The sequence below is a fragment of the Carassius carassius genome, chromosome 19, assembly GCF_963082965.1.
Source record: "Carassius carassius chromosome 19, fCarCar2.1, whole genome shotgun sequence".
In the NCBI taxonomy this organism is placed as follows: domain Eukaryota; kingdom Metazoa; phylum Chordata; class Actinopteri; order Cypriniformes; family Cyprinidae; genus Carassius; species Carassius carassius.
In genome coordinates, this window is record NC_081773.1 from 13,815,575 (window position 1) to 13,831,196 (window position 15,622).

The 15,622-nt window shown below is 37.6% G+C and overlaps 2 protein-coding genes across 2 annotated transcripts; one reads left to right on the top strand and one right to left on the bottom strand.

Annotated features, from left to right (window-relative positions):
* The first annotated feature begins 531 nt into the window (after positions 1-531).
* dbr1 (debranching RNA lariats 1) lies at positions 532-5,713 on the top strand. The gene is made up of 8 exons (XM_059499921.1): positions 532-898; positions 1,130-1,254; positions 2,333-2,413; positions 2,487-2,572; positions 2,741-2,965; positions 3,072-3,149; positions 3,278-3,423; positions 4,548-5,713. The coding sequence occupies exons 1-8, from the start codon at positions 702-704 to the stop codon at positions 5,305-5,307; spliced, it is 1,698 nt and encodes a 565-aa protein (XP_059355904.1). The 5' UTR covers positions 532-701; the 3' UTR covers positions 5,308-5,713.
* Positions 5,714-6,707: 994 nt separating this feature from the next.
* rab5b (RAB5B, member RAS oncogene family) lies at positions 6,708-15,425 on the bottom strand. Its single transcript, XM_059499922.1, has 6 exons — positions 15,301-15,425; positions 13,284-13,557; positions 11,916-12,067; positions 11,705-11,827; positions 9,102-9,195; positions 6,708-8,383 (listed from the first exon to the last, which is right to left on the bottom strand). Exons 2-6 carry the CDS (start codon positions 13,444-13,446, stop codon positions 8,271-8,273), a joined length of 645 nt encoding a protein of 214 aa, XP_059355905.1. The 5' UTR covers positions 13,447-13,557; positions 15,301-15,425; the 3' UTR covers positions 6,708-8,270.
* Between the last annotated feature and the right edge of the window lie 197 nt (positions 15,426-15,622).

Genomic DNA, 15,622 nt, shown 5'->3' on the forward strand with positions numbered 1-15,622 from the left:
AACGGACATTTGTGCACCAAAAAACTATATATATATATAAAGCCTTCGATACAACAGTCTCTTTTAACTGGTTGAAGAATTGGTTTGTTTATTAATCATATGTGATTCGTTTGGTGCTTCCCGAATATCGTTGAGAAAAGTAACATGCACCACGTGACAACAAGCATCGCAACTGGCTGCACTGTCCACACTGGCATTTTAGTTTCAAATTCAGAGTTCTTCGCTTCTTCTTCGTTATTTGCAAAATTCATTGCAACAACAGCAAAAAAGTACTGGTATGAATATGAAAAACAATACAGAGAAAAGATAAAGTAAAAACAATGCATTTAAAAGAGACAATTTATTTTGCATGGTTGTTTTATTATACATTCCATATACTGTTCACGCGCTTACCGAATGCTGATCAGTCTTTAAATCAAAGCTTGCATTATTTTTTGTATTATTATTTTAGTATAAAATTGAAGAACAAATATAAATGAAGGAAAGTGTGGATGAATAATAAAAAATGCATTTAATGCACTGGTCACATGACAGTTCTGCGCATGTGCAGAGTAGCATGTGAGTTCAAGGAGGCAAAAGCATAGACTGCTAGAAGCGGCTGCTAGAAGAATTATGTCAAATATGTAAAGATTGATCATTTGTGCTATGGGTAACTCGATTTGTCGTCTTTAAGCGTAAGGCTGTTGATCAGAGATATAAGGATGAAGGTGGCAGTAGAAGGCTGTTGTCACGGAGAGCTGGATAAGATCTATGAGAGCATCAGTTACCTGGAGAATAAAGAAGGTGTGAAGGTGGATCTGCTGCTGTGCTGCGGAGACTTCCAGGCGGTCAGAAATGAAGGAGACATGAAGTGCATGGCGGTGCCTGCCAAGTACAGACACATGCAAACCTTCTACAAGTAAGCAAACACCCAATATTATTCAGTAGATAACGTACATGTTTCATTAAACAATGAGTGATTTACTGTACTACAAAGTTAGGACCACTCAGTGGTTGCATATTTATTATTCTTTATATGCATAAAGCACATTTCGTTTTTCAAATATTTTAGTTTTTGAGTGAATGTTAAGTAAACATTACGTTGATATTGCTCGACCATCGACATGTCATATCCATCGTTTTTTTTAAGGTACTACTCTGGTGAGAAAAAGGCTCCTGTCCTGACGATTTTCATTGGCGGAAACCATGAGGCGTCAAACCATCTGCAGGAGCTTCCGTATGGAGGCTGGGTGGCTCCCAACATCTATTACCTGGGTCAGATCTTTGGCTCATACTCACAAACCTTTTTACTTTAATATGTAGTAAGATTAATAAGTGTAGTGCCAAATTTGTGTTTTAATGCTGTATGCTCAGACTTTTACGGTTTTCTTAAAGGGTTAGTTCAGCCAAAAATGTAAATTATGTCATTAACCCTCTGGAGTCTAAGGGTATTTTTGGGGCCTGGAGAAGTTTTGTCATGCCCTGACATTTGTGCTTTTTTCAGTTTCTTATAAATATCTGAATGGGTAAAGTCTAATCTCACTGTAAACAGCACAAACTGGGCTATAATAATATGTAAAATGCATGTATGTACATGATTGTGTTTTTGAGAAAAAAAATATTATGCGTGGTTAGTGAAAAACTAAAAATGTTAAAACACTTGAAAAAGGCAAAAAAAAACACATAGAGAACATTGGTTCCCGGGACTTTTGAGAACTGGAGCTTGTAGCCTAGAATTTTTTTTTCTAAATTATGTGAAAATCATCTTGTTTACTCACTTACAGAAAACAATATATTGATTTACATTTTCTAAGACACTTTTTGTTGGTAAAAGTCATATGCGAGTAGGCGTAAACTATCATGAATATCATTGTGATTTACACCTGAGAAGACAAAGGCCTGCATAATGAGCCATTCAATCATCTGTGCCTCTGAGAGGAAGGAGTTACAAGAAAGAATGTGAGAACAAAATAAATGACTCCCCCTCATGTTGTTCCAAACCCGCAAGACCTCCGTTCATCTTCGGAACACATTTTAAGATATTTTAGATTTAGTCCGAGAGCTTTCTGTCCCTCCATTGAAAGTGTATGTATGGTATTCTGTCCATGTCCAGAAAGTTAATAAAAACATCATCAAAGTAGTCCATGTGACATCAGAGGGTCAGTAAGAATTTTTTGAAGCATCGAAAATACATTTTGGTCCAAAAATAATAACAAATTACGACTTTATTCAGCATTGTCTTCTCTTCCAGGTTTGTTGTGAGCGAGTTCACAAGACTGCAATTTTCATTTTTGAGTGAACTAACCCTTTTTTTAAATAGTTCTCAATGGATTTGATGTTCCTCATTCCTCAGGTTATGCTGGGATTGTTCGCTTTAAAGGTGTACGGATTGGAGGTCTTTCGGGAATATTTAAATCCCACGATTACAAGAAAGGTGAGTTTTACCAATTTCAAATCGGTTGTTATAAGACCCAAAAATGACATTTCTGAACCTTATGCAATTTCAGGACACTTTGAGTTCCCACCATACAGCCCAGAATCTTTGCGCAGCGTGTACCACATAAGAAACATTGATGTCTTCAAACTTAAACAGGTAAGTCGTTAAGTGACATCCTTAAATCCAGTACTTTTAGATAAAATATATTTTAAATGCATCAACAGAAAAAAAAATGTGATCAAAATATGATTTACAGTTTAACTCATAAAAAGATGGAAACAATATTTTGCGATTCATGTCTAATATTAAACCTAACTCCTCCAGATCAAGATGCCCATAGACATCTTCATGACCCATGATTGGCCACGAGGCATTTATTACTATGGCAACACAAACCAGCTTCTGCGCCAGAAGAAGTTCCTCAGACAGGAAGTAGAGAGCGGCACCTTGGGCAGCCCTGCTGCTGCAGAGCTTCTGGACCACCTGCAGCCCACATACTGGTTTTCAGCTCACCTGCACGTGAAGTTCGCTGCACTGATGCAGCACGAGGTGGGTATTTATAAAAATAGAGTGATATAAACCTATATATCATCAAAATCTCCAGAGTTTATTATACATTATAAAGTCAATCACAACTGGCTATTTATCATAACAGGCTGAGAAAAATGCTGCCCCAAAGATCACCAAGTTTCTTTCACTTGACAAGTGTCTTCCACATAGAGACTTTCTTCAGGTAATTTTTCTGCTGTTTCCATCAACAAAACGTGTTTCAAGCTCTTCCAGTAGTATCCACTTTGTCCAAATATTGTAAGATCCAAGTAGTAGATCTAGTCTTTTTTGAGTAATGTTTTGGTTTTGCAGATTGTGGAGGTAGCAGACCGACCGGGCTCCTCTGAGCACCTTGAGTATGATCCAGAATGGCTGGCCATCTTGAAAGCGACAGACAGCCTTCAGAAACCATCCTGCAATTTCTGGAACCCACCACAAGACAATGGACTACACACCAGGTACAGACTATGTTACGATAACTACATTTTCATGCACATCATTTTACGATTATTCTTAAAGGGATAGGTCCCCCAAAAATTAAAATACTGTCATTATTTACTCACCCTCATGTCGTTCCAAACCCCTAAGACTTTTGTTCATCTTTGGAACACAAATTAAGATCTTTCTGATGAAATCCAAGAACTTTCTGACCTTCCATAGATAGCAAGGGAACTACCACATTCAAGGCCTGGAAAGGTAGTAAGGACATCGATAAAATAGTTAATGTGACATCAGTGATTCAACTGTAATTTTATCAACCTAAAAGTATACTTGTGTGCAAAGAAAACTAAAGTAACGACTTTGTTCAGAGATTTTTTCTTTTCTGGCGCAGTCTGCCCAATAAGTATTCCCTAATAAATATTCCCAATAAGCTCTGTTCTGTTCCTGATATTATTCTGTGGGATATTTTTTGAGATGCTCTTTGATTGGTTGAATTGTCATAGCTGCCTGTGTCCCTCATAATTCTCATTGTCACTGTTCATAACTACTGTTCTTTGAATATGTAATTGTATATTTTCAAAAAAGGGGCCAACTTTTTGATCGGAGTCTCTTATGCTCACCAAGACTTATTTTGATTGATCACAAATACATTAAAACTACAAAATTGACAAACATTATTAAAGTTTAAAAATAACAGTTTCTATTACAATATATTTTAAAATGTAATTTATTCCTGTTATGGCAAAGCTTAATTTCTGCAGCCATTCAGTCATGTCAAACGATCCTTAAGAAATCATTGTAATATGCTGATTTGCTGCATTTCTTCTTATTATAATTTTTTTAAAGGGTTGCATTGCTTAATATTTTGAAGGAAACCAACATTTTTTTGATGAATAGAAAGTTCAAATGAACAGCACTGATTTGAAACTAGTATTTCATGACATTATAAATGCATTTACTGCTAATTTTGATCAATTAAATGCATGTTGCTGAATTCAGTTTGTAATATCAGAATTAATAAATTGAGAAATTGGCTTCAAATTCTACTATTAATCAGGAAGTTGTGCACACAAACAGTCAGTATTTTGCACACAAATTAATTTGTCAGTATTTAGACACCCTGTTCCTCTGTTTCTTTCAGGTGGGATTTCAGTGCATCAGAAGAAGCTATGATGGAGGTCATGAGTGATTTGAGCGGTGACCTTTGCATCCCTGAAAATTTCAGCCTGACGGTGCCCGCTTATGACCCCAGCTGCCCACAGCCCAATGCCCACCCGGTCTACTCCACCAACCCCCAAACCACAGAGCTGTGTGCCACCCTCGGTCTGACAGACATCTACATCCTGGCTGGGCAGGCTTACGGAGAGGAGGGCGCCACAGGTGCAAATGAAGAAGAGGAGGACGGGGACAGCACAGGGAGTGTAGACGAACCCAGTGAGTACCCCACTGACACCTCTGGCCTCTCCAGCTCCTATAATCCTGATGAAATCACCATTGAGGACGAATGGGAGGAGGAAGAGGATGAGGGAGTAGAATGTACCGAGGGGAAAGGGACAGATGCAGTGGTTCCAGAAGGGCAAGTAGGGAGCCAGGACAGCGAGCGAGACAGCAGTCCCCAGCGAGAGATGGCCAATAGACTGATCTTACCTCCCCCATGTTCCGCACCAGAATCAGAGGCTCCACTACGCTCCTTGCGGCCGCTTTCTCTTCCCCCTCCTTCAGCATCCCTCTCTCAGGGCAGCTCAGAAGAGGAGGGGGGCCTTACACCAGCCAGGATCCCCAAACGCACCAGCGGGGAGACGACTCAGGGGTCAGCAAGTCATACAGGTGGCACACCTCAAATCAAACGGAGAAACCAGAGTATCTACACAGCAGTAGAAGATGAAGAGAATGAGGGCTAGATAAATGCAATTATATTTTTTGATCAGCAAAGTAATACCAAGTATGATCTGCTGGATAGTTTGAGTCTGAGGAGTTGAAAGAGTACCTATACTGATTTAATCTGCTTGGTAATTATTGTTTTTAAAGAGCAGGGTTTTTTATAATTGTGAGGAATTAAAGGAAAACTGTTTTAAAACATGTCGATTTTTGGGGGGCATGTAACACCACAACCATGAATTTTTATCTTGCATTTGTCATTTATTTTCCTTTGTGATGGGTTTTAATGATCTGTTTCTTTCTATCTTTCAGCCAAATATATCACATCACACTCATTAGTTTACTCTGTCTGGACTGTTATTTTACTAGCTTTGTGTCGATTGACTTGGCTTTACCATTCTATTGTAAATACATCAAGTCTATACAATATATGATCCTGATGTCTTTTTTTTGTAAATTCCATCTCAGTCTTTCATAAAAAGGCAATAACTTGCTCTATCCCTACGGCAACTTTCCTTTATGGCTAGCCAGTGTTGCCGAGATGTTTGCATCATGCTGGTTAATTTGTTAAAAAAGCAAATAATTTGGCCATTGTGATTTAAATAAATTTTGTGAAAACACCACATATTTATGAGTTCTGAAGCATAAGTGCAATTCCTAGAAGTAAAAAGCTAATGTTAGGCAATAAACTTGATTTAAAATTCTTACTTTATCTACATAATTTTGTTTGAAAGAGTGTTATAGTAAACACAAGGCTGTAGAAGTAGACTAGTGAGTAGAAAAGTTTTCTTGTTTCACAACATTGAGAAATAATGTGTAGGATTTTACTGATGTATTTTATGTCATAGAATAACATGTGAAAATATTGTATGCTTGTGTTACCACAAACTTTATTTAATGCATTTAACTAAAACCCATAAACTTCTGAACAAAGGATTAGGAAGTGCAAAAATGCTCACTCGTTTCTGGGTTTCCTGCAGAACTCTATGCTAAAGATTAAATTTCCCTGTTCTGATCTCAAACCATTCCAGTTATGCCCTGCTCCACACAAATCTTGAGTTCTCCCATTTCCAGTTCAAAATAACCAATGGAACGAATGCTGCTGTGGTCTCAGCCATCTTGAAAATGACGTCAAATGACACTTAATGACTAAGTTGGATATTTGACCTCGATTGCCATTCCGGTTACATTCAAGCAGGAGGTAGGGGAATTCCAAAATTGAAATGCCTGAAATGCCACACAATACATCTAGAGGGCTATCTATTAACATTTAGAACCAGAAACATTTGAGAAACCTGTTTGGTCGTTATGTTTGTGATATCATTTGGTGCTGCTAGTGGTATTTAGTTTAGATGCTTTAAGGGTAAAGTTAGCAGAGATTTAGATCAAGGCTAGTCAAAAAGCCACAGAAACTAAAGCCACATTCCATTCATAGCAGAACAGCACAGCTTTATTTAACATTTCAGTTCACAGAGGTGTTAACAGGAGATCAGATCTATTCCACAAAAAAAGTGGACCTGAAGACACATGACAAATGACTTCTAGCTGTGTGACACCATATCATGATACCCAATTCATTCCCTAAATGATCATACAAATGTATTGGTAACCCATTAACTTACTGACTAAAATCAATTTTAAATAAAACTCATTTTATGCACCTCAACAAACAGCATCCATAAAACAAAAACTGTTAAAAACACGCTCAACTAATTGTTCTTACAGGTTACTGCCTGTACACTTCGGGCAAGCGTCTCGAAAACGCTACTTTTCTGCGGTCTCACGACCTCAAACAAGCCCAAAACAAAGAACACGGAAAAAACGGAGTAGGCACTTCTGTTTTTTTCCTCTTTTTTTTTTTTGAGGGGCTTTGCGGGCCAAAAATTCCCTTGCTGTGATTTGCCATCCCGACGTATTGCACAACACTGGTTGCTAAATCAATCACGTTGTTGATTAGTGGATATTTTTGTTGCTTTTTAATAACACATACTGAGACATTGGTCTGGTATTGCATGACTTCCTTTTCCAGACGAACCAATGTGTGTTATTCTGCGATTACTTCTAAAGCGAAATGGTTTATGAACAGTCATCTGGTTGATGCCAATATGCTGTAAATGATTTGTCGATTGTTTCTCAAACAGTAATTTACACAAAGCGACCAGAACGTAGAGAAGGCATCGTAGAGCTTGCTGTTGTTTCGTTAACTTCAACACTTAACTTCAAGGTCGATGTGGTCAGGAGAAGGAAATGGGATAGGGAAGACAACAGTGATGTTCTTCAATACTTTTTGGGTATAAGATAAATGACGAGTTACTTACGGGAGACCAGTTCAAACAAAGGTAATAAATAAAGCTGGAGGCTGAAAAAACAAGCTCAGTGTGAAAGAAAAACTTCTGCTTCAGTGGTCCTTTTTAGTAGATGTGGCTCATGGTTGAACAATTCCAAGGGTTAGTTTAGGGTAAGGTGCTGACGTCCTTCCAGTGTTACAGAGTTGGGATCAGAATGGGAGAGCCCAGAGCTTATGGATACTCTTACAGGTAACATACGGATGCTTGAAGACTTCTAGCTGTTTTAAGGGGGCATTATGGACCATTTAGGCTCATTCCAGGACTGAGAACAGGATTTGTCATGAAATAACTCTTCTGTTCATTCTGATTCTTCTGTGTTCCTGTATCTGTTTGGGTGACACCTTGGTGCTTGCATACTGAAAATGAACACAGGCTGAAATTATTGTTGACTTAAAAAGAATACAGAATCCATATTTACTGCCAGTTATGACAGAGTCCATCGTAGGTTCGCTTTCTGCCCTGTCCATCAGAAGTCTTCCTTGAAAAATCTCTTGATGGCATCACTGAGGGATTTTCCCTCAATCTCTTTCTGTAATTCCTCTCTCTTTCTTTCCGTATCCGTCTTAGGAGGTGAAAGGGTGTGATTTTGGGAAGGAGAAGGTGTCTGTGGTCTCCCGTGGTGGAGTGTTGACAGGCCTTTAGTTCCCACAGCAGCTTCGAGTGGACTGTGCATCTGGGTCCTGCAGGTTGACCCCCCTGTGTCGGGCAGCATGCGTGGGGTTTTGGGTGTCTGTTTTTGGCATCTTTTTTGCTATTGATAAATAAAAATAAAAGAGCTGAATGAAAACTGAATGAAAAAGTCATAACGTTAATCTTTTGTTTAAATTTGGCATGAAATGAAACTCACTCTATTTCCTAAATAATGTTACTAATTATATTGTGAATAGTTCATCCATGCATTTTTTTTTTTTACTTTTAATTTTTAATCAAAATGTCAAAAACTTTATAAACCAGTAAAACTGAATTATCTTTGCTGACATACTGTATGCAAAACATCTTCAATCCTTTCTTTAAACCCTGACCTCTTCTTACAATCAACTGAAGGTTGTGTTCAGATCTGCCTCCATCTAATCAACAACCGACTGAAAGAAACACTTTTTTTTCTGTTTCACTCGGATGTATGTCACAATTGAAAAGATCAGATATCACTACATTGTCTCATCACAACTTCACAGATAAAGAATAATGCAACATAATTAAGAAATTACAATCTGGATAATCTGGTACTGGGACAGTATGCCATTTGAATTTTTAATTATACCTGTAAACAAAATACTAACAATAGTTTGTTGCCCCTTACAAGCACTTACCCTAGTAACCAAAGATTTTCTTAAAATACAATAGCAACTATTCTTATTACTTTTTATTCTTATTAAAACCTTTTTTTTTTTTTTTAGATAATATAGATTCAGTGTAGTACCAATTACCTGCACAGAGTACACTAATAAGAAGACGGCTTTAACACTTACCAATGGCCAGGAACAACTCGTTTACATTCATTGCAGTCTTGGCAGAGGTTTCCATGAAAAGCAAGCCTGTGTCTTCTGCATATGTCTGGGCTTCCTGTACATAAATGTAAAATGAATGTCTTGGTTACTGCACACAAGACATTAAAGAAATACTCAACAGTTTGGGCTGAAATATATTATTATAATTATATATATATATATATAGACAAATATGCTTCTATTCTATTCTATAAGTGACAGTACAGACATTTGTAATGTTACAAAGGATTTCAATGTGACAAATGCTGTTCTTTTAGAACTTTCTATTTATCAAAAAATTCTGAATAAATGTATCACATTTCTCTCAAAACATTGATTAGAATAAGAACTTATACAAGCAATTTCCTGCACATTAAATCGGCATATTAGAATGATTTCTGAAGGAACGTCACTCTGAAGACTGAAGTAATGGCTGTTGAAAATTTTGCTTTGCTATCACTAGAATCATTACATTATAAAATATATAAAAAATAGAAAACAGTTATTTTAAATAGTAGCCTATAATATGTTACAATATAACTGTTTTACTGTATTTTTGATCAAATAAATGCTGTCTTCATGTGCACGAGAGGCTTTTTTTTAAACAATTAAAATTCGTACCAACCACTAACTTTTGAATGGTAATCCATTGAAACTGAAACTTTTTTATTCTGTTCTGTGTGCGTTGAAATAAAAATAGCAGCACACTACACACGCAACAATCCCAGAGGTATTTATAAATCAAACCACAAAAGGATTATTTTTGCCCCTTAAAGGAACACTCCACCGTTTTTTTGAAATAGGGCTTATTCACATTATTTCCTACATTTAGATAGGTGGGCAAATGCATTTTTGATTCAGTGCATGCATTGTTTTAGTTTGACTGGGTCGGCGTTAGCTTAGCTTAGCACAATGAATGGAATCCTTTGTTGCCAGCTAGCATGGCCTGAGTAAAAGTGATAAAAAAAAATTAAAAAACCCACCTAATTACTTCTTGTGGCCTGCGTATTCACAACGAGTACAAATAGCGATCCAGATTAACACTAGGCGATTTCCTAGGCAGATATTGACTTGGGACTATATTATGGGGAAGCACAGGCGAAGCACTGCTGCTTAGCGAAGCACTGCTACTTCGGCGCAGAGATATCACGCAACACATGAAATCCCACGACTTCCGTCAACATACCGGCGTGAATAGTCAAGTATAGTAGCTGCCTGGCTATTTTCCTTACAGTACACGAATGGTGATGAACATGGCTGATTTTGAGAGAGACGAAGAGGGTGACTTCTCAGACAGTCAAGAACCAGAACCATACCTATTTGAACCAGAGTTTACAGAAGACGAGCTGCGTGCTTTGGAAATAGAACGACAGGAGGAGGAGGTTGCTATCGCTCGTCATGAGAGCCAACATGAACTGGTGGTGTGAATGTGGGGGAATATGCCAATCTATGCCGACGGAAATAGAGTGTCTATGCTGTAGAGAGTGGGACATGTTTTTGCCATTGATGACCAGGCTCAACACGTCAGATCAAGATGAGCGTGCCTGAAGTTGTGTCACATCTACAGAGGATTTCACGGCGCTGATCCATTCTGCAGTACTCGATTTTTTTTTCCGGTGTGACAAAGTGAACTGGAAAAAACGCCCCACGCCGAATGGACCAAATGGACAGCTGTCCACAGAGTAAGTGATTTTAATCATGACGCATGTATAGATCGACCCATATTATAGCTGTATTCACATAGAGTTGATGTTTTCACAGGCAATATAGGTTATATAGGAAGAGAAATAAAAGACAACTTACATGTGCACTTTGTTCTTCCTGTGTTTTCAAAGTAGTCCTCTGGTGCAAAATGTTCTTCGCAAACACGATACTGCTTTATTTTGTTGAGAGGCGTTGAACTACAGATCTCCAGAGCTGCTAGCCATTTATTTCTCAGTTCCACATTAGGTGGAATTCTGTGAAACATTACATTCGTGTATGTCCTTTGCTTGTTCTCACAACCTTTTGCTATGCAGGTAATAACCATGTTTGCTGTAACTTCTCAAAATAAATCATCCAAGAGCGAAGACACTCGGTGCAGGTCACGCCGGTATGTTCTTCTTCTTCTGTTTTTTTTGACGCATTGCACGCCGCTATGTTGACGGAATTCGTGGGATTTCATGTGTTGCGTGATATCTCTGCACCGAAGTAGCAGTGCTTCGCCTAAGCAGCAGTGCTTCGCCTGTGCTTCCCCATAATATAGTCCCAAGTCAATATCTGCCTAGGAAATCGCCTAGTGTTAATCTGGATCGCTATTTGTACTCGTTGTGAATACGCAGGCCACAAGAAGTAATTAGGTGGGGTTTTTTTTTTTTTATCACTTTTACTAAGCAACAAAGGATTCCATTCATTGTGCTAAGCTAAGCTAACGCCGACCAAGTCAAACTAAAACAATGCATGCACTGACACAAAAATGCATTTGCCCACCTATCTAAATGTAGGAAATAATGTGAATAAGCCCTATCTCAAAAAACGGTGGAGTGTTCCTTTAAAGAACGTTACAACTCCCATGTCTTGAAATATAATAAAAAAAAGGATATGACCTCATACTCCACGAGTCTCTTGTCCGCTAGGTCAGACTTGTTTCCTGAGAGAGCGATGACGATGTTGGGACTGGCCTGCCGCTGCAGCTCTTTCACCCAAGCTTTCGCTCGCTCAAATGTTTCCTACAAACACATGGCTAAAGACTAAGCAACAAATCTACTATTTTACCAAATAAAACTTTTTACGAAGAGTGTACCATTGTAAACTTACAGGCTTGGTGATGTCAAAAACTACAATAGCCGCCTGGGCTCCCCGGTAGTACATGGGGGCCAAGCTGTGATAGCGCTCCTGTCCAGCCGTGTCCCAAATCTCAAACTTCACTGTAGTGTCATCCAGACAAACAGACTGTGCCAAGAACGCAGCTGATGGTGGACAACAGACAAAAAGTTTCAAGGATTAATAATATGATGTGTCTGACATTGATATATAAATGCAGCAAGGCTAAAGCAAGTGTAAACAACATATTTAAGCTAATGAACAATTTACTTGGCAGTAGAATTATTTATTCTGATTTCTATAATCAATGTTAAGTGTAATTTATTAGAATTACTTATTCATTGAACATCTGTCTTTTATTATACTGCTGTTGCTGCAGTTTTAATCAACTCAAGGCTGTGTTTTAATGTGACTTAACCACAGGTGCATGCCTAAAATTACCCCTTAATCAAGGTAAAATCACTTCAATTCATGATCTCAAGTGCTTTATTGCTTTAGCAAGAACTCCAGTCTGATATTAGTGTTGCAAAGTCTATAACAATGTTTGCAAATGCTAGTGTGAAGATTATACTCAGAGATAATGAAAATGGTTTGTCATCATACTCACACGTGATGAAATCTACAGCTATGACTAAGTATAAGTTCAGTTAACACAAGGTTATAAATAGCTAAAAAGAACCCACAAGTGTGTTCTCGGCACTGACTAACTCTGTTGCTCACACCCGATGAAACTATGAAATTTACAAAGATCTCCCCGGTATTCGTCCAGCTCTTGAAGTGTTTATTTGCAGAGCAAGGGTAACGGGCAAAAATCTAGGTGTGCAAAGGTTTTTTTTTTTTTTTCAAACCAGTGTTCCTGTGGCACAATTGGTTGTGCTTGGTAAAATAATCCAACTTAATCAAAACTTTGGGGTCAGTTATATTTGTAATGTTTTTGAAATAAATCTATTTTACTTACCAAGGCTGCATTTATTTGCGCAATAACAGTAGTATTGTGAAATATTATGAAAATGTGTTCTATTTTACTGTAGATAGCAAAGCTGAATTTTTAGCAGCCATCACTCCAGTCTTTAGTGTCACATGATCTTTCAGAACTTAAGAGTGATTTATTATTATCAACACTGGAGATACATTTTTAAGGATTCTTTGACGAATAGAAAGTACAAAAGAATAGCATTTATGCATGTATGCTGAATAAAATTATTCATTTATTTGAAAAAACAAAATCTTACTGACCTCAAACTTTAGAACAGTACAGTATGTAGGAATGTAAATGCAATAAACCAACCAAAATCCACCTAAATATTATTACCCATTACCCATCTTTATGAACTCAATTCAAATCCATCCCCTATGCCTCACCTCCAATGGTGGTCTCCTGAAACTCATCAAACTGGCCCTTAACAAAGCGCAGCACCAGGCTGGACTTGCCAACAGCCATGTCTCCCAGCAGCACCAATTTGAACTGGCAGATCTTGGTCTGCGGTAGGCTTCCATTGGCCCTGCCGGTCCCACGAGTGTTCATGATGTAGGAAGGGTGGCCGTCCTCCCTGACAGCGTCTCTAAAAGCAGCAACTCAACAACTAGTACTGGAGACTTCTTTTAAAGTTGTGTGGATAGCTGTCAGACTGTGATGCTAAAAAATCAACAACAATAAGAGTAGAATGTAAGTGGAACGGGTAAAGGAAGAGGAAGTAACTTACAACTAAAACATTCTGGTAAAGGAGAGTTAACTTACTGAAGATAAGCCATTACAAGTAATCCAAAACATACTGAGACATTATATATATATATATATATATATATATATATATATATATATATATATATATATATATATATATATCTTCATTTATGTTCCACAAAAGACAGCTAGTCATGAGGGTGAGTAAATGATGCCAAAATGTTCATTTCTGGATAAATGTTTTGGCTATCGCAAAACCAAACTAAAACTAATCAAATAAGCAAAATTGGAGGACAGAAGTGAGAATACAGTTGTCTTCAGTTTCTCCTTCCATACAAAGCCAAATTATAACTTTCCAGTCAGCAGTCAGAACCACAGATGCTCTGTGTAGTGAATCAGTTCTCATCAGAAATAGGGAAGCTGATGAGTAAAGCAACACAACAACATTTCTTAGGTAAAACCGCATTGCTACACATCCTCATGACCATTTAAATCTGTGTGTCTGGTTCAACAGCTTACAAATGTTTCAAGAAAACAAGGTGGCAGGTATCCAACTTCAAGATTGATTTATTGGGCATAGCATGACAAAACAACAACTCTTATCTCAGCATCTTAGTGAAAATATCTGTTTACTGAAAGTACAGCCCCCTCATACATTCCTAATCCACCATTTGTCCAAAAGAATGAATTTTATTGTTGCAAATTCCTCCTGTAATGGATGTCGACATAAACAATGATCAATAAACTAGATGTTTTGCAAGTGGAACACCACCAGGTTTGTGAAACTGTCACCTCTTTGTGGTTTCTCCTTCGTGTGCTGTTCTCCGAGTTTGCATTGGTTTGCAAATATTTATAGCTTAACCCTTTAATAGGTCAAAGTCGGCTGGACATCACATACAGCAATATAAAGGCAAAAACAATGTGCACTTTTTTTTGTAACAACTTTGTTGACCTGATTGTATCTGTACAGTTATGTCGACAGTGTTGTTGTAATGAATTGCATTTACACATACTGTATTACTTGACATTTACATTGTAAACTTAAGCTTTACCATGTTTTGCACTCACATTTTATCATTATGGGGTGGAAACTGCATTATGCAACATCTGTCCATTTGAATGTTGCGTTTCATCTAGAATATATTCATAACCTGTCTATTAATACAAAATTATTACCAGTATGTAATAATCAAGTAAATATCCATCGATCTGATTAACAACTTAAAAAACCAGGCGTATTTTTATCGATTTGATTAATCATTCTAAAAATCAGGCGAAAATCTATTGATCTAAATAATAACTCCAATCATCAGGTGTATGTCTGCTAATCTGAATAATGAATCTAGTGCATGTCTTTTTATCCTGAACAATACATCTGATAACCAGGAGAAGGCTATGTCGACTCATCTGATAAATAATCTAATAATCAAGTATATGTCTACTGAACTAATGCACAACTGTAATAATCCGGCGTGTGTGTGTTTACGTGCTTTAATCGATAACTCTGACAGTCATCTGAATGTATCTGATATGATGCATTAGAGGCGCAGAATAGACTCTGACCATTATTAACGTGACTCGTCTCGATCCGGGCGAAGCGGGCCGAGCGGTGTCATGAACACCAATTTCTAAAATAATCACACCTCTTTTACATACATAGAGTCACATAAGACTACCAGCATTAGTGATATTTACCTGTTGTTGCCAGTCGTGGCTGTTTTGGTGGTGGCTGGCTGCTCGGTTTTTGATCTATCAGCTGATTATCGGTCTGCGAGCACTTCCTACACATCCGCGCATGCGCAGTGAGCCATAAAGCATTTGGAGAGAAATATTTATTTTTCATTACTAAGTTGAGTATAAATAGTAATATATGGGTAGTTTTAATATAAGGTTGATATTATTTCTCTTTTGGGAGGACTACGTTTAAAATGTCACTTAATACTGTCTTATATAGCGCTTATTTAGGTATGTCTATAGTTTATTTGAAAGAATAATAACATATTTTGAAAAATAGATT

Excerpts from the sequence above, each read along its gene's own strand:
- rab5b (XM_059499922.1), bottom strand. The coding sequence starts at position 13,446 with ATGAACACTCGTGGGACCGGCAGGGCCAATGGAAGCCTACCGCAGACC. Across the intron at positions 11,828-11,915 it reads TTTTTGACATCACCAAGCCT|GAAACATTTGAGCGAGCGAA; the intron begins GTAAGTTTACAA and ends ATGTGTTTGTAG. Across the intron at positions 9,196-11,704 it reads AGAGACTCGTGGAGTATGAG|GAAGCCCAGACATATGCAGA; the intron begins GTCATATCCTTT and ends ATTTATGTACAG.
- dbr1 (XM_059499921.1), top strand. The coding sequence starts at position 702 with ATGAAGGTGGCAGTAGAAGGCTGTTGTCACGGAGAGCTGGATAAGATC. Across the intron at positions 3,150-3,277 it reads CACATAGAGACTTTCTTCAG|ATTGTGGAGGTAGCAGACCG; the intron begins GTAATTTTTCTG and ends TTGGTTTTGCAG. Across the intron at positions 3,424-4,547 it reads GACAATGGACTACACACCAG|GTGGGATTTCAGTGCATCAG; the intron begins GTACAGACTATG and ends TGTTTCTTTCAG.